This window comes from Pteropus medius, unplaced genomic scaffold (genome assembly GCF_902729225.1).
Source record: "Pteropus medius unplaced genomic scaffold, Ma_sr-lr_union100, whole genome shotgun sequence".
Lineage (NCBI taxonomy): Eukaryota > Metazoa > Chordata > Mammalia > Chiroptera > Pteropodidae > Pteropus > Pteropus medius.
Genome location: NW_024349505.1, coordinates 562,716 through 590,286, shown reverse-complemented (window position 1 = coordinate 590,286; position 27,571 = coordinate 562,716). Strand labels below are relative to the sequence as shown.

General features: G+C 34.0%; 2 protein-coding genes across 13 annotated transcripts in view; one reads left to right on the top strand and one right to left on the bottom strand.

The window, feature by feature from the left end:
- ANGPTL5 (angiopoietin like 5) lies at nucleotides 1–27,506 on the bottom strand. Of its 4 annotated transcripts, none has more exons than XM_039881962.1 (10): nucleotides 27,394–27,506; nucleotides 27,197–27,269; nucleotides 14,487–14,564; nucleotides 12,401–12,545; nucleotides 10,653–10,756; nucleotides 9,677–9,770; nucleotides 7,386–7,486; nucleotides 5,703–5,823; nucleotides 3,516–3,701; nucleotides 1–577 (listed from the first exon to the last, which is right to left on the bottom strand). In XM_039881962.1, the coding sequence occupies exons 1-10, from the start codon at nucleotides 27,453–27,455 to the stop codon at nucleotides 258–260; spliced, it is 1,284 nt and encodes a 427-aa protein (XP_039737896.1). In that variant the 5' UTR covers nucleotides 27,456–27,506; the 3' UTR covers nucleotides 1–257. The 4 variants fall into 4 exon arrangements, with proteins under 4 accessions (XP_039737896.1, XP_039737899.1, XP_039737898.1 ...); XM_039881965.1 differs by lacking the exons at nucleotides 27,197–27,269; nucleotides 27,394–27,506 and adding exons at nucleotides 24,640–24,754; nucleotides 26,624–26,799 and having other exon boundaries at nucleotides 14,487–14,629; XM_039881964.1 differs by lacking the exon at nucleotides 14,487–14,564.
- Nucleotides 26,919–27,571, top strand: part of CEP126 (centrosomal protein 126) — a 91,327-nt gene continuing 90,674 nt past the window's right edge. For all 9 annotated transcript variants that reach the window (XR_005657136.1, XR_005657139.1, XR_005657138.1 and 6 more), the window contains exon 1: nucleotides 26,919–27,198. Coding sequence is in view for 5 of the 9 variants with exons in the window: in XM_039881943.1 (XP_039737877.1) it covers nucleotides 27,071–27,198 (128 nt within the window). In the remaining 4 variants the exon portion in view is untranslated. The remainder of the gene's footprint in view (nucleotides 27,199–27,571) is intronic.

The window sequence follows — 27,571 nt, the reverse complement described above, 5'->3', positions numbered from 1 at the left end:
TTCACTTAAAACAAATTTTATTATGTATTGTTAATATAGTTAGTAGTAAAAGCATACATGGAGGCATGTTTTCTTTTATAAAAGTCTAAAAAATTAAAGAATTCTAATTATACTCTTAATTATACCCTACATGTCATCATCTATAGTTAAATTTTGGCTAAAATGTTTGAAACACTCAGTAAAATGAGAAGCTGAGTAAAATCTTTTATATATTATCAAAAATAACTGTAGAATGTGCATTACAATTTAAGATGAAATTACTTAAAATATGGATTATAAGTTCTTCTAATTTTCATTGAAACAGATTTAATTTTGACAGGTAAGCTGTTTTTGGTCCATGTGCCCCACTGGATTCCAGTTGCAAACAGTTTTCCAGGAAAGTGATAAATGCCATTCAGATTTGCTAGACCACATTGGTTGAACCACCAGCCAGTATTGTTATTGAGGTGACTGCAGCTCTTCACAGACTGACCATTGACCAGGCATGCAGGGTGACATCCATCATTATCAACATCTGATGTGCTAAAAGGCATTGCATTTTGATTATCTTCTTTTTTGAAGCCCCGAAATGCATCACCTGGGTAAAACAGATTTTTTAAATGGCTAAATTTATAGGCAATTTTTGTAATTTTAATTGACCTTTACCAGCCTATTATACAAAAGCATTGCATCCAGAAATAAGATTTGAATTATGTTCTTTAAGGTATCATATTACAAACCCTCCTCCAGATTGTAATATGCCAAAATCTGATGATGAATTCCTCATCATGATAGGTTTTTTTTTAAGTGGACATTTGATATAAAATCACAATCTAAAATGGAAGTTTGGCTGTATAAACATATCAAATAATTTAGGCCAAAGAAGGTGGTGTATAGACCTGTCACTCTTCTGGGAAGAGTAATGTAATGACTGATCATTTAGGAAAAGAAAATAATTTACACGAATTAGGTTTTCATGCCACTACTATTTTATAGCACTTTAGATAGAGAGGTATGAATGAATGTGAAACTTCTACCTTTAAAAAACTTAGATTTGTAACTGCAAAACTTGTTTTGTTTTATTTATAGGCTACCAAGTTTATTAAAAATGCCCAATACCCTCAAGAAAAAATTAGGTACCCTATTGAGATGTGCCTTTTTTTTCCAATGCTCTCCACATGATATATGAACTAATTGGATTGTAGTTAAAAACAATACAATTTTTAAAGGGCTTACATTGGACATTGTATGTACAATATCCCCAATATTTGCAATAATTTTCAAAGATTAAGGATCTTAGCCAAGGTAACCCAATTAACTAAGTGGCAGGGGTAGGAGACATGTTTTGTTTTATAAAATTTATATAAATAAAAAATTCTAATTAGTCCCATTATACCTAGATTTCACTAGGTAAACTCTGCTAATATATTTGAACTAAAAGTGAAGCTATGTAAAATCTTTGAAAAATTCAAAGCCCATATGCTTCCAAATGTTTGAAGTCTCTTGAGATATGTCTTTGAGGAGTCTGGAAAACTTCATTAGTGGTGGTGGCGTATCCTATACCTATACCCAGAGCCTCTGACTCAGTTCCTCATGGGAAGCAAAATGCCCATACTGCAAGTATTTACAGAGATAATATATTTTCAACATCCGTACAGGACAATACTTTTCAGAATTTCAGATGAGAGAGACAACACTTACAGAGCATTGCCTAAATTATATGATCCCTCTACCAATACTCCTTCTGGAGGAAGTCCAGCCCTCAGAAGGATCATACAGCAGATTGGACTCTCTCTGAATTACATTTAATAAATTATTTCAAAAATGTAATGTATAGATCTATTTTTTGAGAAATAACTCATTAAAACTCGTCATCATGTTTTCTGTGAGAGTAGTTAGAAAACATGGCACTTTGTTTTCCTTGAGAACCCAGAGAAATTCCTCTCAAGTTTTACAATCAGAAATATATATCTTTTTCATGGAACAACCAGATTGTTCAAATGTTCAACTTTCATATTTCTATATTTGCTCTGAGCTCAAAGTCAGATTTGTAGCCCACTTCTACCATACACACAATCACACTTATCCCTCTGGTTTAATCTATGTTCCTGTCTTTACAGTCTATCGACAACTTCTTTATTTTAACTATATTATGTGATCAACAATTGAAAGTTACTTAACAATCCTTTTGGGAAAATGTAGAGTAGGGCATGCCAAAATTTGAAAGTTCTATAATGAAGAAACATTTTTGCCATTATAAAATTCATTTTCCACTTAGATACTAATTGTCTTTTAGGGACCCCACATAAACTTATCCTAACATAGTATGTTCCATATTTAGATAGTTCTTTATACTTTTAGAGATGAAGCATTAAAAATTATATACTGTAACTCTTTAAAATTTTTATTCTATATCAAAATTTGAAAGATTTCAGACTTTTACCTAATATCCCAAGGCTAAACCCCCTCAGATGTCATAGATTCCAGCCATACCAGACAACTCTTCATACCTAGTAATTTTCCTACCTCTGTGCCATGACTCAAGCTGCTCTTTTTGCCAACATTCATTTGCCAAAAGCCTATCCATTTCTCCAAGTACAAATCAGTGGGTCTCAACCATAAGGATGCCAACATATCCAACTGTGAACACAAATACCTGGGCCCAAATTTACTGAGTGAGATTCTGCAGGACTTTCAAAAGCTTCCTGGGTTGAATCTAATATAAACTCTTATTGAAAAATACCTTTCCATAATGATTTTCTGTATGCAATTAATTGAAATCATTTTCTCCCTCCTTTTAACCCCCAAAGCTCTATTAGTCTTCTGTATTCAATTTATTTATCCCATCTATATTGTTATCATTTAAGGAGCTAAGAATATATCTCATTCATTTCTGGATTTCTAGCACCAAAAATACATAAGCATTGAAATACAAGAGCATTGAATTTAGTTTTTCTTAAAGTTAAAATTCTAGCATCAAAATATAAATTTAACATCAAGTATTTTGAAGTTCTAACAAATTAAATGTATTTGGAAATGAGTAGATGCACCAAGATATAGTGGAAAACATTAAACTAGTTTTTCTAATAACCTTCCTGGGTTCTTGCCCTGGCTCAAATGTGAGGAGCTGGGAATCTTGGGCAAGTCACTTAATCTTTCATGTTTCTTCACCTGTAAAGTGAGAAGAGTGAAGATCAGCTCTAACGTTTTATGACTTCTAAATGCCAACTTCTCTGAATGTGAAAATGTCAATAATACTTTCCCAGCCTCACCCACAGGCTCTCTATCTAAAGAATCAACTGAGATTACATATGGCAAATTGTTTTAAAGAGTCTAAAGCACTTCAAAATCATAATGTAGTGCAACAATCACAGCACAGTTTTGAAACTCAAGACCTGGCCAGTTTTCTCATTGCTAATCTTTTCTGTTATTGGTCATATGTCATTACCAAGAAAAATGCATTCCTTTTATCTTCACCTAATACTGAGTCAGTTATGTTTAAATCTTCTGGATCATTTTAGGAATAAAGAACTTACCAGCATTTCCTGAATACCGGCCTAAGTGCATTTTAAAAAATCTTGTTTCATTCTCCAGCCAAAAATTATCATATGATGCATAAGCCAATGTGTCATCTTCAGATTCCAATGCCACATACAGCATAAAACTGGTATTTTTCTGATTTACGATATAAAAAATCTTTTTTAGTCCTAGCCAAAATTCACCTGTAAAAAAAATTTTAAAAAACTTTAAAAATATTTTTCATACAATAATAACCCTTGATTATTGAGTGTTTGGTGTTGTTTAATGTTTCAATAGCTCTGAAACGGCTCACATAAATCGCTGGAGGGACTAAATGGACCTCATTAAGATTATCAATGTTTGACTAATTTACAGAAAAAAGAAAAATCCACTTCTACCTCACTAGACTAAGGATAACTAGACTGTTTCATTTTTATTTCCCCAAATTAAAATTTAAAATTCATTTAAAGATTAATTAAGTAAAAAGTCAAGTTTTACCTTAAAACATGTCAACAAAAAGCTAATAGAAATATTATGGCAGGTAACGAAATAAAGGGTACTAGTAAATATAAAAGGTTTAACCTCCAAATCAGTACCCCTTAAAGACACATTTTCTGATAAAGCTCAGCTGAAATTATTTTTTATGTCTTTAAGAATAACACTTTATGAACAAATATTTCTTTGTTATAATGCAGCTTGTGAATCACCTATGAATGGATATGGAATGTAGCAACACTGGTATATCCCCAGGTTTTGGGTCAATATTCCCAAGAAAATTACAGATCCTGGATGAGTTATTAATCTACCTAATTCAGACTGTAGATTTCTTGCATGTTCTAGCCAACAGCTTCCTACCTCTCCCTACCCACTGCGTCTAGTCAAAACAAACTTCAAAGAGTTGAGGGACAGTATGACAGTATTCAAACTCTTAGAACTATAGGTAAGATTCTAAGTCCTTCTCCAGAGCTTACAGGGGTATTTTCGCTACACGCCCACTTAGAATTGAACATTATCCTGAAGAAGTACAGGAAGAAAGGGGGTATAGGAAGTAAGAAAAAAAATACAGAAAGTAAGATGGGTTCCTAGGGGTCTATCTAGTATCCCCCAGTTTATGACTCTCCATTTTAAATTTCCCTGCCATCTTTCCCCTCTACTCTAACCCCAAATTTAAGACTTAACAATATATTTAACTTAATCCAAGTTTTTAAAAAATATGTACCCAAATACAAAGATGTCTGTTCACATGAAGGATAACTGCCTAAAGACCTTTGTGTCAAAACTCACATAATTTCTCCATAGAAATAAGCATAATCTAAGGAAGATGACAATCTAGAGCCTGAAATCAGGAGGAAGCACTCAGTGGAAATTGAGAGGATAATGCTGAAAAAATACAAGTATATTAATTGCACTCTATAGCATGGCAGCTATTTGGCCTTGTACATGATATTTTATTATGTTTCATGTCCCTTGTAAAATCACTGGCATTTAGTGCTAAATCCTTGGATGACATTGTTATGGAATGCTAAAGATTTAAATTATAACAACAGCATAAAAATGATCAAAATTAAAATAACAGCATAAAATAACCATAAAAATAATCAAAATCACCTGCAAACATTCCAACTAATATGAAATTCTAGAGTGTTCAGAAATACTGATATTTCTATTTACCTGCAAAAGTGATGCTGTTGTGTAGAAATAATGTAAACAGCTTTTACAATCAAACTGAGGTTTACATTTTTCAAATTTTGAACATACTGATTTTAATTGATATTTTTATAAAACACTACTCTTGGTTCACATATTTGATTTTGTACAGCCACATACCTAAATTCTCCATTTCATTTGTTTGTGTAGACACAGCATATCTGAAGAACTTAAAGGTTAATGACAATTCTGTCCATTCAGTTTTTCATTCTACAAATAGTTTTTGAGCACCTGCCAGAATTCTACTGGGTGCATAGTAGATACTTAATAAACACCCAATTTAGAATTTTCAGATAACATTTCAAAAGGTATCTAAAAATAAAGATTTCTAAATTTCCAATGGAGACATACTTTTTAAAATAATTTGGCACATTAAGAGAGTGATATTCACAAGAATTTGCTATTTTTACTAATGATTTGACCAAAAGACACACAGTCTATAGGCATAATATCAAAAAGAAGAATAAAAGATAGAAGAGAAATAAATAAAATTTGACCTAAAAGGTCACCAAATCCATCCAGATAATCACACCATAACCTTTGGAAATCAATTATCCCATCAATCCTTTTCTGTATCACAGTCCATCCACCTCCTCTGTAATCCATGTCACACATTACCTAAAAGCAACCCAGAAAAGACAAAAATAACATACTATTATTTTCATTCTTTGATATAAAATTTATGCTTCACCCTTAAGCCTAGAGAAAGAGAAGATACTTTCATTGCAACTTTCAAAGCAATTATAATGAATATATTCCTATTTTTTAATCTCTAGAAATAATTTTATCATAAAACAAAGTTATAGTTACTCTAAGTACAGTCTACATATCAGTCATTTTTAAAAAATATATAGCTGTTTGTAGCATTTTAAGGTTATTCTCATTCCTTAATTTTAAATATTTTTCAATTTAATAATAGTACTAACAAGATGTGGCATAGTGATGTCTTTTTTTTTACAAATTAACATTTCCTTTGAATTAAAAATGCTGATTTTTTTAACAGACTGTAAAATATGTCCATGTACCTAAGATTGTTCTGTTCTCCAAAAGCCTACATTTAGATTGGAATTTTGAGACAGAAAGGCATAATCTGTGCCCCATCTCAGCAGACATTCATCTGTTCATACTGTGTAAAATGCCCTCAAAAGGCCAACTGTAGGGTACCCATAAAAATGACATAGGGAGGAAATAAGAGTAATTCTCTCTGTTAGAAACTTCCCACACACAGGGAAAGTCAGTGTGGAGAAAGTTAGAGAACCAATGCTTTCCCACAAAAGAAGTAATTATGCATCTCACTCTTCAAAAATTAGAAGCCTTCCCTTTCCACATTTGTTCAGGTCCATTTTTGAATCTGTAGGTGAAGTAATTTAAGTCATTTAAAAAAAATTATTTCCCTCCTAATTTTAAAATTTTTTACATCTTGTCAATAGATGTCAAAAAATAATGTTAGTAACTTTAAATATAGAAATTGGTAGTATCTACTTACAAAAAAATTATTTTATTGTGTAATAAAGACTATCAATAAAGTGGAATATCAGTATCATAAATTTTCTTATGCACAAAATGCATCCAAAAATCATATATATATATATATATATATATATATATATATATATATTCAAGTAGGTAATTTCTAGTAGAAATTTATTCTAGAAATCCTAATATAGAACTTGAGTAATTTATTTTATTCAATTTAAGAATGGATCAGTTTCTCAATCTGTCTCACATTTTAATGAATGTTTTTGTTAATTATTAGTTTCTTATAAAATCACTTGTCATCTAAAGAAATTATAACCATATACGGGAAGGAATCAAAGTATTTTTAGTCAACTCCAAGGCAAAGCACATCATCATTTTCTAATATCCAGAAGCAAATTAAAGTAAATAAGTATTTATATTGCACAATTCTGCCTACCATAAGGATAATATGAGATCTTACACTAAATGGATATACCTTAAAAAGCATAACCATGAAAACTCAAATAGAGGAAGGAAAGATTCTCTAGTTTTTTTACATGTTCATGATTTGTGTAAAAAATTCCAGAAAACTAAAATTTTGAAACTGGAACTTTTACTAATTTATTTAAAATTTTTGAAGAAAAAATATATTAAAACAATTAAATTTTAACATTAAGTTGGTTGGATGTTTATCCTATTGATATAATAACAAAAAACTTTACCTCAAATGGGTAGCTAGATCCTTCTGGATAGATTATGTATAAACCGCTTGGTGTTTTGGTGACAGAGCCAATGGTATCTTTAATATCAGTACAATCTAAACCTAAAAAATAAAATTAGTTATTTAGGATATTTTTAAGTTTACACTTAAGACAGTCATTTTAGTATAGAGAATTAAGTGCTATCTGAAATTATTATAATTTCCAGTAATGATAGGATGATTTTAACATTTGGAAATGAAAATTGATCTTAAATTTAAAAATAAAGAGAAAATATATGGACGAACTGGGATTAAAGAATATATGCTGCAATAAATATAATATCACTGTTAGTTATTTGTATTCAATACTGTTTAAAAGTTTCACTTGGGATCAATATTTATTTAATTATATTTTATAATTATATATTCTCTTGCCCAATAAATAACACCCTTTTAGAAATCTAGGCTTGTCTTAGGGGCATTATATGTAAAGGTAATTTATACGTATGGGGAGGAGAAAATCCAAAGGAGTAAGTGTATTAACTACTATTGGCATATCATTGACTATGCTATTCAAAACTTCAGAGACACTGATATGTTAGAGATCACTATTACCAATAGCAAAGGGAGGAGGGGAAAATCACTTTTTTCATCAAGCAAAAATTATGCTTGAAGCTAGAGCCTGCTCTGCTGACAATAGTTAGAACTATAGCACCCTGTAATCACCCTCTTCAAACCATTCAACTTGCCAAGGAACTGTAAACATAATAGATGGATATAGATATTACATTTTACTCTAATATACTTTATATTATCTTTTATAAATGTAATAAAATAAATTCAACGCTTACAAGTATCAATTACCCAGGAAAACAAACATGTGAAAGCCTGGGACTCCAGAACCAGGAGACTGCATTAGAGTCCTAGTTCCACTTCTCACTAGCCAAGAACATTAGCTAAGTTACTTAACCTCTTTTCTTCATGTGTAATACCACCATCATCATCATAATCATCATCATCATCATCATCAATCATCATCATCATATCTACTTTTTAGTGTTATTCTGATGATTTACATTATAAGGCATTATGTAAAGCACTTAACACAGTGCCTAGCACACAGTAAATACTGAGAAGATGTCATCTACAAAAAGTTAGCTATGACAATTTTTGCTTTCCCTTTCATTTACAAGAGAAATAGATTCATTGCCTTTGTCCTGAATTGTTGAGATATTAGAATAACTTTATGAACAGACATATGATAGAAGTTCACAAAGACTGACCTGGGTTGGAATTTCTCTTTTGCCATCACCATCCAAATAAGTATGAATAGAATATTTAGATTTTTCTGGGCTGTATATTCCTCACCTAATGATAGCAAACCCTTATATTGTCTTACTATGCATCAGGTAATATTTTAGGAGATTTTCATGAATTTCATGAATCCTCACAAAAACCTTATGAGGTAGGTACTATCAGTTTACCGATGAGGAAACTGATATTAAGGAACCAGTGGATAAGAGATTTGAAAAAGGCAGTCTGAAATCAGACTCCGTGCTCTTCACTACCATGTTACTCTACCTACCGAGGGGTGGTTATGGGAAATAAATGAGATACATTAAAATAATACAAAATAATAGCATGTAAAAGTGCTTGTCTTACTAATACCTGACACATAGGAGATTCTCAGTAACTATTTATTTCCTTCTCTTTGTAATGAAAAAAGACAGATCATACACTAATAGGCCCTCAATGATATTTATCTGCTTGGAATTTCTTGATATAAATTCATATTGGTAGGATTTGTGGGGCATTTTTGTTGGAAACCCAAGCCTCTAGGAATTACTATACTGTATTTTAGTACAAAAAGTATTAAATTCCAGTTTGCTTCTGTCTTGTTTCTTTTTCTTTTCAAATTTTAAGTCTCAATTTATAACACTTCAAACATGTCAAAAATACTTTTTACTGGTGGAAGGAACTCTGAAACTTTCTTTTCTTCTAACTGAAGATTAATTATTAATAAAATGTAAAGGGGAGCCCAGAATTCAATTACATAAAACTATGCTGTTTTCAACAGATTCAGAATATCTATATGCAGCCATGGCTTTCAAACAGTCAGAAAAGTTTTTCAATTTAGGAAAGTACACATAGTGTGGGTTGAAATTTGCTTAATGGCAAGTATTAGTTCTCTAATGTGTTAGATAATAGTGAGCTGTGTTTTTTAAACAAAACTTCTAAATGCACCAACCTGTTCAGGAAATTTTTAAGCAATAAAAGACAAGTATGAAAAGGCTGAAATATCAAAGTTCTCACCATGTGACTGAACTGGTCTGTGCGGAAAAGGATCCAGCTGTTTTCTAAAAACTTCAGTAGTCAAAAGAAGAACTCGATTCATGAGCTCATTTACCTAAATACATGTGCACAAATATAAGTAAATTTATATCAGAACAAACTTCCTTTAGCTGAATTCTATAACTGATATCTCTAAGCCTCTTATAAATCCAGCTCTGAAATGTAGATAATGTTCATTCTCTACATTGAATTCTTGTTCTAACAAAGTAGTAAAGGCATAGCTAAATAGCAACCATTAAATTCAACGCCATTTAACTCCTGCACATTTTTATCTGCTCATTTCTTCATTTGACTGCTCTTACAGATCTGTTCTTTATATCTTGCCTAAACCATTGCTATAGTTTCTTATCTGGTTCCCCTGCCTCCTTCCTCTGTTTTCCCTCAAGTTATTCTCTACTCCAGCTGCCAATCTATTTCTTTCATTTCCCTGCTCAGACACTTCAGTGACTCCTTGGTGTGGCATGATTTAGTTCCTATTTCTTTAAGTCAGTTTTCCTTATATACCCTTACCTCATCAGCCACTCCACCGCTGCACTAACTGCAAGTAGTTCCCCAGCATGGAATGCCCTAGCTTTCTTACCTAACCTTTGTGACATTTGAAGCATTTTTTTCATCTATCATGACTCAGCTCAAGAGTTCTATCATCTGGAAAGGTTTCTCAGATCTCGGATCTTAGATATCTCTTTTGTGTCATTCTAACAGCATTCACAGCATTTTCAACACATTTTTCTGCTCTCCTAGACTTATAACGCTTAAGTGAAGGCTTTTTTGTTGTTATTGCTTTCTGTTTGTCTGAGCCTCACTATGGTACCTCTAACATAGTAACCACTAAATAGATACCTGGACATAAATGCATTAAAAAGTTAAATAATTGTACTTCTAGCTAAGTATATCAATGTATACATACAATAACCACACAATACTCAAAAATCCATACCTGATTAGATAAGTAATCCAAGGAAGCTTGTTGCTCATCCATTATCTTTCTTAGTAGTTTTTTGGTACTTCGCGTGTAAGAAATAATAGAATTTTGCAAATTTCCTTAAATCATAATAAAAAGTGTTTATTAAATATTATATTGTTATAGAAACAAATTACAATGAAAAATAATAAGTTTCAATGATTTTGAATAAATACGTAAACAATAACATCTTTAAATACTCAGTATTGTAGATGCTAGTTATATTTTTTATTTAACTTGAGATTAATCAAGAACACACTGCTTTATCATTTCTTAATAAAACTATGTTTCTTAATAATTTCAATTACCTCCAGATCATTTAATTTGATGTAATTGAGAGACAAGATTCTGAATATCAATTCTCACTTTATAAGTTGAGAGGTATAGAAGCAGGAGGTATAAGACTAATCGATTCTTACTTTATATATAAGAAAGTAAAAAATGATAATCTCCTATCATGCAGTGTAATTTTAAAAATAAATCTTTTAATTTTTTTCTATTAGTGCTATATTTTTATATAAAAGAATTGCAAACACATACATATACACACATAATAAATCTTAATCAAGTTTTGGTTGGTTGGTTTCTGATTGAATTTTCATTATATTTTTTCCTTTGTAAAAATGTATTAATTTTAAAACACTTATAAAATAGTTGGAGGAACAGTACAAATAACTTTTTCCTAAATCATTTGAGAGCATACTGCCATGACGACCCTGGAGATTTCAGTGTGTATTTCTTACACCAAAGACATTCTCTACAACACAACCAGCAAAATCAGGATATAAACATTGACTATCACATATTTCTTAGACCTCATGCAAGTTTCTCTAATTATGTCCTTTGTAACAAAAGGAACCACATATTATTGCATACATTATTCTTTTAAAAAATATTTTATTTCTACATTCTTAATTTTTACTCTAGCAGTAGAATCACTTTAATAATTCTTGATATTTTAAAATTTACTTCACCATGTTTCATCTCTATTTTACTTTCAGTCTTTAACTTTCTATTAAATTCTTTTTGGTTTTAGACATCTTTCTTAATGGACCTAAAGCTACACTCACTGGTTTGAGAAGCCTGAGACAACTTGTGTTACACATAGAATTAAGCACATTAAAGTGAGATTTTCATACTTTCTGACCTAGGAATTAAAGTCCTGTAAGAACTTGATCAGATTATCATCTCCTCCACTTCTGATTTTCCTTCTTCATCTCACCCTCTATGTAAATATAGTAGACCATGAAAATCACTACACTGTTACTATGTAGTTTTAAACAAAATTTGAGATTTTAAAACTTTTTATTTTTATGTTTTGTTGCATAAATTGCTGTGGATTTATACTATATCTATTGTAGCAGTTACTCAATATTAATGAATTCTCTCCCTCAAAATTAAGGTGATATTTCCAAGTGTTTCCAATGGAAGCAAGAAAATAGCCCTAGGCAAATTGATACAATACTGCTATCAGTCACATCTGGCTTGCCCCTTCCTTCTGAGGTCTATTGATGCCACAGGACTATATAGAAGAAGGATTTGTTCATTTACCAAATATTTACTAAGCTCATAGTATGTGTGCAAAACACATAAAACTTCTGGCCTAGGATGATCAGGACATATATAAAATGGCCCAAACAAAAGCTAAAGTATATTCTTTCCACGTCCAACCTAGAAATAACAAATCATATACTTTTATAGTTGTGGTTATTTTTAATACTTACTACACATGAAATGTTTTTCTTCTCTTGTAATTTTGGTTTTAACATCACATGATTCCTCACAATCTTCCTTATAAACAGTATCATAACTTTTATTTTCATCTTTTGCATTAGATACATCTTCCACAATGTTAACTACTGTAGAATCCTTTACATTAAAAAATAGAAATAAGAAAAAATATGTTAAGTATGATATATGACCTAATACACAATAAATAAAAGACTATAGAGAAAAGATGAAGTTTCAGAACATAACAAGGATGATCATTAGGGGAAAAAAATGAAATGAATTGGTTAGTTCAAACTTACACAAATAAACCCTATGGGTAGATTTTGGGTGTGAATAATAAGTATATGTTAATTTAGTCCTTTCACTACCCTGTTTTCTTCTCAAATTCCAAAAGGATTTATAGTCATCCCTCATTATCCATGGGGGATTAGTTCCAGGAACCCTGTAGATACCAAAATCCATGAATGTTCAAATCCCTTATATAAAACGGCATAGTATTTGCATATGACCTATGTACATCCTCCCGTACACTTTAAATCATATCTAAATTATAATGTAAATGCTATGTAAATAGTTGTTATACTGTATTGTTTAGGGATGACCAAAAAAAGTCTATACGTGTTCAGTACACATGGAACCATTGTAGGCCTAACTGCATAGTAAATGTCAGCAACAACATAACATTTTTTCCAAACATTTTCAATTTGCAGTTAGTTGAATCTACAGATGCAGAACCCACAAATACAGAAGGCAGACTACATTTAGGGTCTACTTTCTATAACCATGGCTCTATGTCCTTGACCTTTAACTTTTGCACATTTCTATGTGTGATACAGTGCTAAATCATCCCTCTGCTGGGAATCTTGCAATTTGAAGTTCCTTGAACATGACTAAGAAGTTTCCCTGAGATACCTACAACATTTCTATGCCAAATGGACTTTTTGTCACCAATTATTAGAAATCATGTTGGGAGGAGGAATGTGTAGGAGAATTGTTGCCTTTGTAAAAAACTAAAGTATTTAGAGATTTGAAAAGTAAAGTATTCATAGGCTTTTAAAGTATCAGTAATAACGGGGGGAAAAAAGCATGGAATTTTGCTTTGCAAAATCAACAACAGATGTCATTTTTAAAAGCCTGTCATTCCAAAAGTATGTCATTCCAAAGGTATCTATTTTTGTTGGTACTACTGGTTTCTTCAATGTTACAATATTCTCTGGTTTAAGTTATATAGATTTAAATGACTCTTATTTGTCCTCCTTCAACCTGGATATTGAGAGAAATGTAAAGAGCTAATCATATTATAAAAGATATCTGCCCCAGAAAGATACTCATATTTTGTTATATAAATCTATTTTTAATTTTTTTATTCTTTCTCTTCTACTCCTATAACTACTAGATTTTTTAAAAATCTAGGTTACAACTATATTTTTTTATATCTAAATAAGATTCTTAAAACTTTAGTATTTTAGAGAATTAAGTTATTAATATTTCTGTAGCTTTCCTAGAACATATTTCTTCTTCAGCCTTGGTACTTTGGAAATTAGTATTCATACAGTGGCAAATACATTTCATAACATTTTAAAATTATAAACCAATATTTAATTATATACCATTCACATACTCATTTAGTCATAGTATCATATATACTATATTAGCTATTACTCTGACATTGTTTTGAATAAAATTTTCTAATGTCCTAGATAATCACTCATAATACTATATTTAAAATATGAAATTTCATAGAATAGGGTTTTTTTGACAATGAAGTTAATTTTTTTTATTACCTACCAGATATTTCATTATCAAAGTTAATCAGAAAGTTGCTGGATAGTTTTTAACAGAGATCTGCAATTTCTTTAAAGTATTTTCACAAGAAATATGTTGAGTCAATCCTCAATTTATGGTTTACTAAGTTTAAAAATAATATTATTTAAGCAAAGTTTCAGCATTTCTAAATAAACACTTTAATTTTTTTATAAATTATATTGGGTAGTATAATCTTTTCAAACATCTAACACATATTTTTAAAACCATATAATGATGCTTTCTTAACTAAAATAATATTGCTGAAGTTCTTACCGTAGATTGATGTCCACAGTTACGTTGTATAGCTTCTCCACAAATAAAAATACATATATTTAAGAACAAGAGTGAAGCCTGGGGAAAATACATCATATTTTTCTTAGAGAAATGAAAACCTTCTTCAAATATCAGTCAGCTCTCTGTGGAAGGAACTGCAGTGTCTAAAGTCTTCACTCAAAAATTTCTGGAACATGTCCAACAAAAACACAAGCCAATACTTACCAGTTTCCATGCCCTCTTTTGAAACAACATCCTTCATATGAAAAGAAGGTAATCTCTAGAGAACCTGTTATTTGAAGTTACAAAAATCCTTTTTTATCATTACATACCTGCAGTATAAATCCATGCTCTTAGAATATAGGCAATAGATAGATGATAGATAGAAAGACAGACAGATAATAAATGTATAAATTCATCAGTTTTATAAGTCAGATCTATTTTGTCTTAAGAAAAAAAGGCTTTCATAAGCTATACCTCAATAATTATAAACTGGTTTGCATAAAAATAATAAGAAAGTAGAAATGAGTGATAGAGTAGGAACAGGATTACATCAGAGCTATTTCTGCTGTGGACCCTGAGAAAGAATAATAATAATGGTTCCTGGTGACCTTTAACTTTTGCACATTTCTATGGCTCAAATCTGAAAACAAAAACAAAAACAAAAACAAACAACAATAAAAAACAGAGCCTAGCAGCCATTTATAAACAGAGGCCTCTCACGTAAACCACATCTCAGGGAGAAAGCTGCACTAAGCTATCTGCTTCTCACACTGAACTACCTGCCTGCACTGTGTTCCTGCCATCTGAGCCAGCCCTTATAAAGGAGTTCCTAGTACTTCAGCCAACAGGACAGATGCTTTCCCAGCTATATTCCCCCATCAGCATCTTCATCAACCAATTAGAGTGGCTCTATTCTCCAATCAGGACAGTGCCTTCTGAACCAATCAAACTGCAAGGATTTGAAGTCCTCATTTACATGAGGATGAACCAATCATGGACTAGGGGTGTGGACTTCTGTTTTTATAAGTCAGCTTGCCTCTGGCTCAGGGAGCTCATTGTCTCTTTCCACTGAAGTCTGTATTTCCCTATCTGGAGCCGAAACACCGAAGATGAAACACTGAAGGTGGCTTGCTAGAGCAGAGCAGAGTAGACCAGTGCAGGGCAGAGTGGAGCTGACCATACTAGAGTGGGTAGAGCAGACCAGACCAGAGTATAACAGAGCTGTCTAGCCAGACAGGGGCCTGGCCCCATGGCTGCCTCATAGCCATGCTGCTTCATAATTGAGCTGTAACACTCCTGAGCTGTTCCATAGCCATGCTGTATCACATTTGATCTGCTGGCACTGAATAAAGTTTCCTTCATCATTATACCCCAAACTGGGGATTCTTGTTGGTGTTGAATTGATGGCAACAACCATCAGTTGACATTCTGAAGTGCTAAGAAGAAATTTAATCAGTCTACACATATAGAGAGGATAGGTGATTCAGACTTAAAATATGCTTATAATTGAATTTAGCTATCAGTGATTGTCAAATTAGGGCTTTCTGGTCAAGATGACGGGCTAGGTAAAAGTGGGGCTTGCCTCTTCCCATGACTGCATTAAAATTACAACAAAATTATAAAAAAATCAACTTGGAAAATCATCTGAAGTCTAATTGGTCATAACACATACATCTGAGGATATAAAGAAAAAGTCACATAGAAACTAGTAGGAGGGACAGACATGAAACTGGGCATGGTAGTTGAAAACCAGGAGGGAGAGCTCAACTACAGAGGTCCCCTGAAGGAATGAGGGGCCCTAGCTCTTCACAGGGGCTCCCCAGCCCAGATTTCCTGTCCCGGAAAGAGGAGTTCCCGTAAAATCTGACTGTAAAACCCAGTGGAGATTCCTGCCAAATGAGAGAGATGAAAGGAATCTGAAAACATAGACCTCTCCCTTACAGGGCCTGTGCGCACACTCACTCACCTGCAGACATTCACCCTGGGCTTTGGCAGAGGGTCGGCAATTCAAGAGGCGCAAGAGACATACAGGGAAAGATTGAGTTGCACAGCATGGGGTGAGGGCTGGAAAGACAGCTGCCATTGTTCTTTTGTCTGGCCCCCTTCTGGGGCAGTCTACAGACAGTCTCCATCTTGACTCCATTAAACCTACCCCCAACACAGCTAGTTCTGAAACTGCATTGGCCCAGTGAGATTGGCACACTCCATCCCATGTCTCCCTGACATCATGCACCAACCAAACCACAAATTGCATGCAACAAGCTCATTCCCAGGCAGTAAGCCACACCCTGTGCTTGCCCCGAGCCATGAATTCGAGAACAAACAAAAGCCCTCAGTTTGTGCAGCATGCTCATAGCCCATGCATCCTGGGACAGATTTCTGATGGTGGGCCCCAAGCCCCACCCTGAGCTAAAGTATTTCTTAAACAAATCTTGGTGTCTGAAGGCCTAAGGCAGCAGTAGATGGCCTTGCTACAATCTGAGACTTCTATAGGAAGCCACAAATTCAGCATTGGCACAAAACTGGATTCTTCAATCCGAGTAAAATCTATTCACTTTGCCCTGCCCCACCCAACTCTCTTATCACTCAAAGCCTCTTTCAGCTGCAGAGTCATACGGGCAGCTGGCAGACAGCCTCGGGACTTGAGGCACATTTATCCTTTTACTGAACTGCCCCAGGCCTGGTACTGGGGGTAACTGACTTCGGCTTGTAGTGTGGTCTTTCCAACTCACCTCCAGATCCAGCAGAGATAGCAACCATCTATGGATCATTTTGTAGCTCCTATTAGGTAGCCCTGAGCAATCAAAGGTAGCAGCTGACCTTGACCTACAGGGGAGCCCCTCCCAAGTGTCCCCAGAATAAACACACCTGGAGGCTGGCATCAGACCACAACAGAGCACCATCTGAGTAGCCCTCAAAGTGACACACCCAAAGGGTGGTCTCAACAGGTACACAGGCCTGCTAGAGTGAATCCCACTCCATGGGGTCAGCCACCACACAGCAGCTCATACCTTATGAGTGTGCCAATCTCCACAGCTAGTCAGCCCAAGAGTCAACGCCATCCATTGACGTAGTAACAACAATCAAGGATTAGCTACAAAAGAACACACACAACCCACACAAAGAACATACTCAGAGCCTCTGGTACAAGTGATCAGAGACACTCTGCCACTGGGTCACACAGAACAATTACTACATAAGGCCATCTGGCCAAGTCTGGGAGTTATAATAAATCTCCTAATACACAGAAACAAACACAGAGAGTCAACTAAAATGAGAAAACAAGAAAACATGCCACAAATGAAAACTCCAGAAAAAAAAAACTAAACAAAATGGAGGCGAGCAACATGCCAGAGACAGAGTTCAAAACAATGATTATAAAGATATTCAATGAATGTAGGGGGAAAATGGATGATGTCAGTGAGGACTTCAACAGGAGATAGTAAGCAAAAAAAAACATAGAAACCATAAAAAAGAACAAGTCAGAAATAAAGAATACAATAACTAAAGTGAAGACTACATTAGAAGGAATCACCAGCATATTAGATGAAGCAGACGATCGAATCAGTGAGTTGGAAGACAAGGTAGAAGAAAACACCCAATCAAAATCACAATAAATAAATTAATTAATTGATTAATTAATTAATCAATTAATTAATTTTTTAAATGAAGACAGTTTAAGAGACCTCTGGGACAACATCGAGCATACCAACATCCACATCATAGAGATACCAGAAGGAGAGGAGAGAGAGCAAGGGATTGAGAATTATTCGAAGAAATAATGACAGAAAACTTTCCTAACCTGGTTAAGGAATTAGATATACAAGTCTAGGAATTGCAAAGAGTCCCAAACAATAAGAACCCAAATAGACCCACACCAGACACATCATAATTAAAATGCCAAAGAGAGAATCTTAAAAGTAGCAAGAGAAAGACAGTTAGTTAACCACAAGGGTACTCCCATAAGACGTCAGCTGATTTTTCAACAGAAACTTTGCAGGCCAGATGAGACTGGCGAGAAATATTTAAAGTAATGAAAAAAAAGAACCTAGAACCAAGAATACTCTACCCAGCAAGACTATCAATTAAAATGGAAGGTGAAATAAAGAGCTTTCCAGACAGCAAAAGGCTTAAGGAATTCATCACCAACAACTCAGTATTACAAGAAATGTTGAGGGGACTTCAGCAAAAAGAAGCAGGAGAAAACCATTAAATACAGCTAATAAAGTGGCAATAAGTACATACTTATCAATAATCACTTTAAAAGTAAATGGATTAAGTGCTCCAATCAAAAGACATAGGGTAGCTGAATGGATTATTATCCATAGCTTATGGATAAGAAAACAATACCCATACATACGCTATCTACAAGAGACCCACTTCAGATCAAATGACACACACAGACTGAAAGTAAAGGGATAGAAAAATATACTTAATGCAAATAGAAATTTTAAAAATCTGGGGTAGCAATACTTATATCAGACAAAATAGACTTTAAAACAAAGGCTATAATAAGAGATAAAGAGAGCATTGTATAATGATAAAGGGATCACTACAACGAGGAAGCATAAACCCTAGTAAACATATATGCACCCAACACAGGTGCACCTACATATATAAAGCAATTATTGACTGACATAAGGGGAGAGATCGACAGTAAAACACTCATAGTACACTTTAACACCCCATTTACACCAATGAACAGATCTTCCAGAAAGAAAATCAGCAAGGAAATAGTGGACTTAAATGACACACTAGACCAGATAGATTTAATTGATATTTTTAGAATATTTCACCCCAAAGCAGCAGAATATACATTCTTCTCAAGTGCACGTAGAACATATTCCAGGATCAGTAACATGTTAGATCACAAAACAAGTCTTGATAAATTTAAGAAGACTGAAATCATATCAACTGTCTTCTCTGATCACAATGGTATGAAACTAGAAATCAACTACAAGAAAAAAACTGGAAAATACACAAACACATCGAGGCTAAATAACATGCTATTAAACAGTGACTGGGTTAACAATGAAATCAAAAGATATCTAGAGACAAATGAAAATGAAAACACAACAACTCAAAATCTGTGGAACACAGCAAAAACAATCTTAAGAGGGAAATAACATTGCAATACAGGCCTACCTCAAGAAACAAGAAAAATCTCAAATAAACAATCTAACCTACACTTAAAAGATCTGAAAAAAGAACAGCAAACAAAACCCAAAGTGAATAGAAAGAAGGAAATAATTAAGATCAGAGCAGAAAGAAGTGAAATAGAGTCCAGAAAAACAATACAAAAGATCAGTGAAACCAAAAGCCAGTTCTTTGAAAAGATAAACAAAATTGATAAACCAGACTCATCAAGAAAAAAGGAGAGAGGACTCAAATAAATAAAATCAGAAAAAAAATAGAACTACAGATCTCACAGAAATACAAAGGATCATAAGAAAATACTATGAGCAATTATATGCCAACAAATTGGACAATATGGAAGAAATGGATATATTCCTAGAAATATGCAATCTTCCAAGACTGTGAGTCAAGAAGAAATAGAAAATCTGAACTGACTGATTACCACCAATGAAATAGAATCAGTAATCAAAAACCTCCCAAAAAGCAAAAGTCCTGGACCAAATGGCTTCATAGGTGAATTTTATGAAATATTCAAAGAAGAATTAACACCTGTTCTTCTCAAACTATTCCAAAAAATTCAAGAAGAGAGAAGCCTTCCTAATTCTTTTTACAAAATCACCATTACCCTATCCAAAACCAGACAAAGACATTATAAACAAAGAAAACTATAGGCCTATATCTCTTATGAACATTGATGCAAAAATCCTCAACAAAATATTAGCAAACTGAATTCAGCAATACATTAAAAATATCATATGCCATGATCAAGTTGGATTAATTCCTGGGATGCAAGATTGATACAATATCCACAAATCAATTAATATGATACACCGCAGTAACAAATCAAAAGATAAAAACCATACGATCACATCAATAGTTGCAGAAAAAGTGTTCAACAAAATCCAACATCCATTTATTGTAAAAACTCTCAGCAGATTGGGAATAGAAGGAACAAAGCTCAACATAATAAAGGCCATATAAAACAAGCCTACAGCTAACATCGCACTCATTGAGGAAAGGCTAAAAGCATTTTCTTTAAGATCAGGAACAAGACAATGATGCCCACTTTCACCACTTCTAGTCAACATAGTATTGGAAGTCCTAGCTACAGAAACCAAACAAAAAAGAGAAATAAAATTGGAAAGGAAGAAGTAAAACTATTATTATTTGTAAGTGACATGTTACTATATAGCGAGAACCCTGAAGAGTCCACCAAAAAACTGTTAGAACTGATCAATGAATTCAGTAAAGTAGCCAGATACAAAATTAGTATTCAGAAGTTGGTTGCATTTTTTATACACCAATGATGAACTATCGGAAAAAGAAATTAAGAAAACAATCTCATTTACAATTTCATCAAAAACAGTAAAATATCTAGAAATGAAATTAACCAAGGAGGTAAAGATCTATACTCAGAAAATTATTAGACATTAAAGAAAGAAACTGAAGAAGATAAACAAATGGAAGCCTATACTGTGCTCATAAATAGAAAGAATTAACATGATTAAAATGTCCGTACTACCCAAAGCAATCTTTAGAGTCAATGCAATCCCTATAAAAATACCAATGGCGTTTTTCAGAGAACAAGAACAAATAATCTAAAAATTTATTTGAAATCATATAAGATCCCAAATAGCTATGGCAATCTTGAGAAAGAAGAACTAAATTGGAGATATCACACTACCTGATATCAAACTATACTATAAGGCCATAATAATCAAAATGCTATGGTACTGGAATAAAAACAAACACAGATCATAAAGATCTGTGGTATTGGCATAAAAACAGATCAATATAACAGAATAGAAAGCTCAGAAATAAATTCATGCCTATACAGTCATTTAATCTACAACAAAAGATGCCAGAATATGCAATGAGATAAAGACCGTCTCTTCAATAAATGATGTTGAGAAAACTGGACGGATGCATGCAAAAAGTAAAACTGAACCACCTTCTTATACCATATACAAAAATAAACTCAAAATGAATTAAAGACTTAAATGTAAGACTTCTGGAATTACTTGAAAGGCAAATGAAAACTTATTATAGAATGCTTGTATTTCCTTTTATCTCTCTGGAACCAGTATATTGCTGGCAGCTATTGTATTAAAATAAAGTATATTTTCACTATTATAAAAAAATAAGATCCCAAACCATAAAACTTTTAGAAGAAAACATAGACAGTAAACTCTGATATTGCTATTAGTAATTTTTTTCTGATATATCTTCTCAGGCAAGGGAAATAAAAGAAAAAACAAACAAATTAGACTACATCAAACTAAAAAGCGTTCACACAGCAAAGGAAACCATCAACAAAATGACAAAACAACCTACTGAATTGGAAAAGATATTTGCAACAATAACAACAAAAAAATAAACAACAAAGACAAAAAATCCAATTTAAAAACGGGCAGAAAACCTGAACAGGTATTCTTCCAAAGAAGACATACAGATGGCCAAAAGACATATGAAAAGATGCTCAAGATCATTAATCTTCAGAGAAATGCAAATTAAAACCACAATGAGATATTACCTCACACCTGTTTGATTGGCTATCATCAATAAATCATAAAACAAAAAATGTTGATGAAGATGTGGAGAAAAGTGAACCCTCATGCACTGTTGGTGGGATTGTAAATTGGTACAGCCACTATGGAAACAGTTTGGAGAATTCTCAAAAAATTAAAAATAGAACAACCTTTTGACTCAGCAATTGCACTTCTGGGCATTTATCAAAACAAACCAACAAATAAAAAAACACTAATTCATAAAGATATATGCACATCTATGTTCACTGCCACTATTCACAATAGCCAAGATATAGAAGCAACTTAAGTGTCCATCAATAGATGATTAGATAAAGAAGTTGTGGTTCATATATACAGTGAAATATTACTCAGCCATACAAAAAATAAAATCTTACCATTTTCAATGACACAGATGGACCTAGAGGGTATTACGCTGAGTTAAATAAGTCAGACAAAGATAAATACCATATGATTTCACTTATATGTGGAATCTAAGGAACGAAAAAAACAAACGAAATGAAAATGAATTCACAGACACAGAAAACAAGCTGGTGATTGCCAGAGCGATGGGAGTTGAGGGGCCGGGTGAAAAGGGGTAAAGGATGAAAAAGTACAAATTAGTTATTACAAAACATTCACAGGGATGTAGAGTACAGCATGGAGAATATAGTCAATATCATTGTAATGGCTGTGTGTAGTGTCAGATGGGTGCTTCAGTAACTGGGAGAATCACTTCATAAATTATATAAATGTCTAACCATTGTACTATATACCTGAAACTAATATACATTTTTTTGTTAAATGATGGCATATTAAGTGCATTAATTGATTTGTATGTTTTACATCTATATTGTTAAAACTTTAAAATTTCTGAGTATGAAGGACCACTCTGAAAATTGATAGGTCAATGTCTTTGACAAGACTTCAAATTCTCCTATACAATGACTCTTCTTCATTTTGTAAACATGCTTAAGTCTTCACTAGCCTAAAATTAAGATGCAAAGCAAAACTTGCCTGAGTCTTGCTTCCTGTTCAAGGTATTATTTTCTCTATTTCCTTTCCTAGCCTGAGAACCACAGGGCAGAGCCCGTAGTTTTTACGGTACTAGTATAGTGATTGGTAAACAATAGGTACTCAAATATAAATTAACATCTTAAGCTATCTATTCTCTAACTTGACTTTCTCACCATCTGTTATTTAAACCCAAACAATTCTTATCTATTATCTTAGTGAAACTTTCAAGTTTCTCCAATGAGGCAGTATAGGGTGGTTGTGAGTGTTGGCTCTGGGATCAGACTGCCTGGGTTTGAATCTTGATTCCACCACTCCTTTGCTCTGCAAACTTGGGCAAAGTTACCTAATATCACTATAGCTTAATTACTTCCTTTGTAGAAGGGGGTTGTTTAGGTTCAATGATTTAATATATGTAAGCACTTAGCACAGTACATGGAAAACAATAAGCACTCAAATGTTAGGTGGTGTCATTATTATTATTATTAATTAGACTCGATCTATAATACAACTCTAACACTGTTCACAATGTCGATGATTTTTAAAATCTTAAATTTCTATTTGAAGTCTTATGAAATTGAAATGAAGATGGCAGAACTTTAGCAATTTTTAATCAGCCAGACGTTAAAATTCTTTGTTCTTCCACAGCTTGCCCAGAGACAAATTCAGGAAATTCTTACTTGAGCAAAAATTATTTCAGCAGAAGATGGAAAAAATAGCCTCAGCCAAGATAAAAATGAAACCTCAATAAATTGTTCATCACAGGCTGCCTCATATAAAGCGTAAGGTTATAATGGTATTCAAATTAGATGTTATATGAACATCCGTTGTAAATATGAAGTGGTTATTATTAGTACATTTTGTAAATAGAACATATTTAACAATTTATGAGACCATGTTAATAAAGTTGGGTGTTTAATAGGCATCTCACATTTAAAATGTTTGAAGTCTAAATCTTATCCTTTCTCTCACCCTCAAACTATTCCTCCCTACTTGGCAAATGGCAACACCCTTTATTCAATTGTTCCACTCCAAAATCTGAGAGTCACATTTAACTCTTTTTCTTCCTACTCACTTGCCACAACCTTTCATCAACATATCTTATTGGCTCAAAGTTAATTCTGAGTACTTCCTGCCACTCCCATTACTACCATTACAGTCCAAGTTTTCATAATTTCTCACCTAACCTACTATAATAATGTTCAAACTAGCCACTTTATATCTAGTCTAAATTATAGTCTAAATTTCCCACAGCAGCTAGAGTGATCCTTTTTTAAAGGCTAAATTAGATGATAGTACTCACCTACTCAAAATTCTCCAGTGGCATTCCTTCCATTGGAAGTTTGATTTTATATTGATCCCTTGCATACTATATAAGTCTCCACTGATTATGAAGTACATCCCCCATGCACTTCTCCAATCTCATGTTGCTTTTCTTTAAACATATCAAGTGTATTACTACCTTTTATATTTACAGCATCCTCTGCCTATAATATTCTTCATCCAGATATTTGAATGGCAACCTTTTTTTCTTCATTCAGACTGCTGGCCTTATTTCCCTTCCTCAGAGAATTTCCTTGAGTATCCTACCTAAAATAGAACTGACATCAGTCTCTATCTCCCTACGCTACTCCATTTTTCTCATAGCACTTTTCACTACATGATATATTCTGGTGGGAAAGAAAAATATAGATACAAGCTTCATGAGCATAGGGACTCTGAAGTTTTGTTTACTGCTGTATTCCCAGCACCTAGTTTGCCACATGCTCAATTTAAAAAAAAAAAAAATGATTTTATTGAAGTATGAAAGAATGAAGCATTATATTTAATACAGATGTCTCTTCTGACAAAATATAGAGATTTTAGTATATTCTTTTTATTATTTGAACCATATTTGCCTTTCCTGTCAAGAGAGTTTATAAATGCCTCATATTATCTTTCTACATTCTAAATATCTAATCTTAAAGTCTTTTTTAGAATCAGGATTATACAACTTAAATAAAAAATGAAAAAATTGCTTAATAGCTTGAAGAAAGAAATAATCTGAAAGTCAAAAAATCATTCCTGTGATTTAAAAAATGCTGATATTTAAATTTTTTCTTCTTGGTTATCATTGTAAAGCAACATTTGAATGAAGAATGTTTATATGAGCGACATTTGTAAGCAACCAAATTATGCTTCTTAATGCTACTATATCATGTAACAAAGCAGTAAGGTGCCTGGAGTTCTGATATACTAAATTAATATAGCAAAAGCTAGAGTTTGAGGAAGGCTAAACATGCCTAAATACTCCAAACAGCAACCATAACCTTCTCCCTTTCATTTGCACTTTGCACTATCCTACTTTTCCTTCTCTCTTCTCCCTCTCTCTGTCCCTCTCCCTCTCTCTCATTGGCCCTAGAGAAATTTTTGATGATAGCAGCGGGAACAGAATCAAGGTCAATGCCTGTAGCTAAGCCAGTTAAAAACTTGCCAAGGTAGTTAATCATCCAAATGCACACATTTAGGCCTTTCTCCACCAATATTATATATTATATCCTCTTGGCATTGTCCTGAAGAAGGCTTATGTGTTCTGCGTTTTAAATCAAAACGGGATTTGTTGTGGCACTTTAAAATCTCAGTCACCAGAGCACATTCCAATTTGGTCATTGCATCAAAACTTGAAAAAAAAACTTAAATAGTTTCAAAGGAAAAGTTTGTTATTTGAACTCTAAAAATGAACAAATTGATCACAATGGCAGAAACATTTGAATGGTGAGTGAGTGATCTTTATTTGGTTTGTACATTCTGCTTCCAATCTGGGAATTTTTCCACCAAAAAAAAAAAAAAACTTGGCTGAAATATAGTCAGAATTTATATGTACTTTTATAATGGGCTCCAACAAAAAGTCTCAGCCTTTTTTCAAAATTTCACTTGCATAGCTATTAACCTGATGGCTCGAAAATCATTAAGTTTTCCAACCTTCCTGAAACAATTTCAATATGCTCTCTTTTGACATATCTTCCCAGATTACTAGGTTAAATTTGGACTTCTTTCCAGGCCACCAATGCTGTGATAGTCTATTTCCAGAATCTGGCAGCAAGGCAGGCACCATTTTAGTGTAGACCTTTTAAGTAGGGAAATGGCAAGGAAGACGACTGCCAAAGTAACAGCAGAAGCATCATAGAGTTGGTGAGAGAATGCAGAGGAAGGAAATTTCCACTTAAGGAGCTTTTTAAAAGAGAAGATGTTTGGGGGATAGAATGCCCCGAAAAGACTCACAAGTCAAAGCCCACAACAGGATTCGGTAGTTTACAGATCCTACCCTGAATTATCTCTGAGGCAATCATTTCAGAATCCCCATGGTGGTGTTGCCTGTATCTGGGGATTTTGCTTCTCACTGTCTTTCATCACTTTCACTACCCCCACGAAAATATCCTCATAAAAAGGGAGGTAGAAGTGAGTCAGCCTCTAACGTACAATTTAACTCTCAGCTCCTGCAAAGGCTCGGGTCGCTGGAGGTGCCAGGGTTCCTACCCGCCGCGAGCAGAGACGCTTGGAGCAGGAGGGGCAGCCAGAGCCTCCTATTGGTTGCTCGAGAGCCCCGCCCCTCACCGCCCCGCCCCCTGGTTTCTGTCGCGAAGGACGCTGTGTCTGTTGGTTGTCAAGATGGCGTCGGCGTCGGCGGGGTTGCTGCTGCCACCTCTCCCGTTGTCAAGCCAGTTCGCTGCCACTGCTACCGTCGCCACCACAGCCACCAGCGCCGCTGCGCGAGAATCAGAGCTGCGGCTGTCAACCCTTCCGCGCCCGTGACTCGGGCCCTGAGACAGAGTGTAGGGAGGGGCCGAGGAAGAGGAGGAGGAGGAAGTGGGAGCTGCCATGAGGGAGGCGCGAGGGGCGAGCCGGGAGACGGTGCTGAGGTGAAGGATGCTGGCCTGGAGGCCGGGAGCCCGGAGCGCGGTCGCAGGACTGGGCGCTGAATCCTCGGACACCCGTGACAGACCCCCGCTCAGCCCTCGGTTTAGCGGCGGGCATCATCGACCTGGCGCTTACCTGTATCCTTGGTTGCCGGGGTAGCGTGTTGGAAACGGGACCCATCTTTTTTCTCATTAGATTCCCATTACCACTGACGAAGGTAATAGAAAGTAGCCAGTCATCTTAATGCGAGTGTTTGCTTTAGCACTGTCGTCGCTCCCCTTAGACTGGAAATTATACCGTTTTATCCTATTCTATGACCGATTTCCTCCACCCTTGTTATCGTACCCCCATTCTTCAACTTCGTTGTAAAATTTTTGCGAATTTCAAAATACATCAACTGTGTGTTCTATGGGGATTGTTTGCTTGCCTTCTAGAATTGTCATCGTGTTCTTCATATTATTCATCTCCTGATTAATCAGTCATGCCACTTGGAGAGAATTCCACAAATAA

Bases quoted from the DNA above. Each gene is read 5' to 3' on its own strand.
- ANGPTL5 (XM_039881962.1), bottom strand. From the start codon at position 27,455: ATGTATTTTGAAATTCGCAAAAATTTTACAACGAAGTTGAAGAATGGG. The intron at 14,565-27,196 runs GTAAGCGCCAGG...TATTTTCCCCAG, and splicing joins CCCGGCAACCAAGGATACAG to GCTTCACTCTTGTTCTTAAA. The intron at 3,702-5,702 runs GTCAAATTTTAT...TTTTTTTTACAG, and splicing joins TGGATTTGGTGACCTTTTAG to GTGAATTTTGGCTAGGACTA.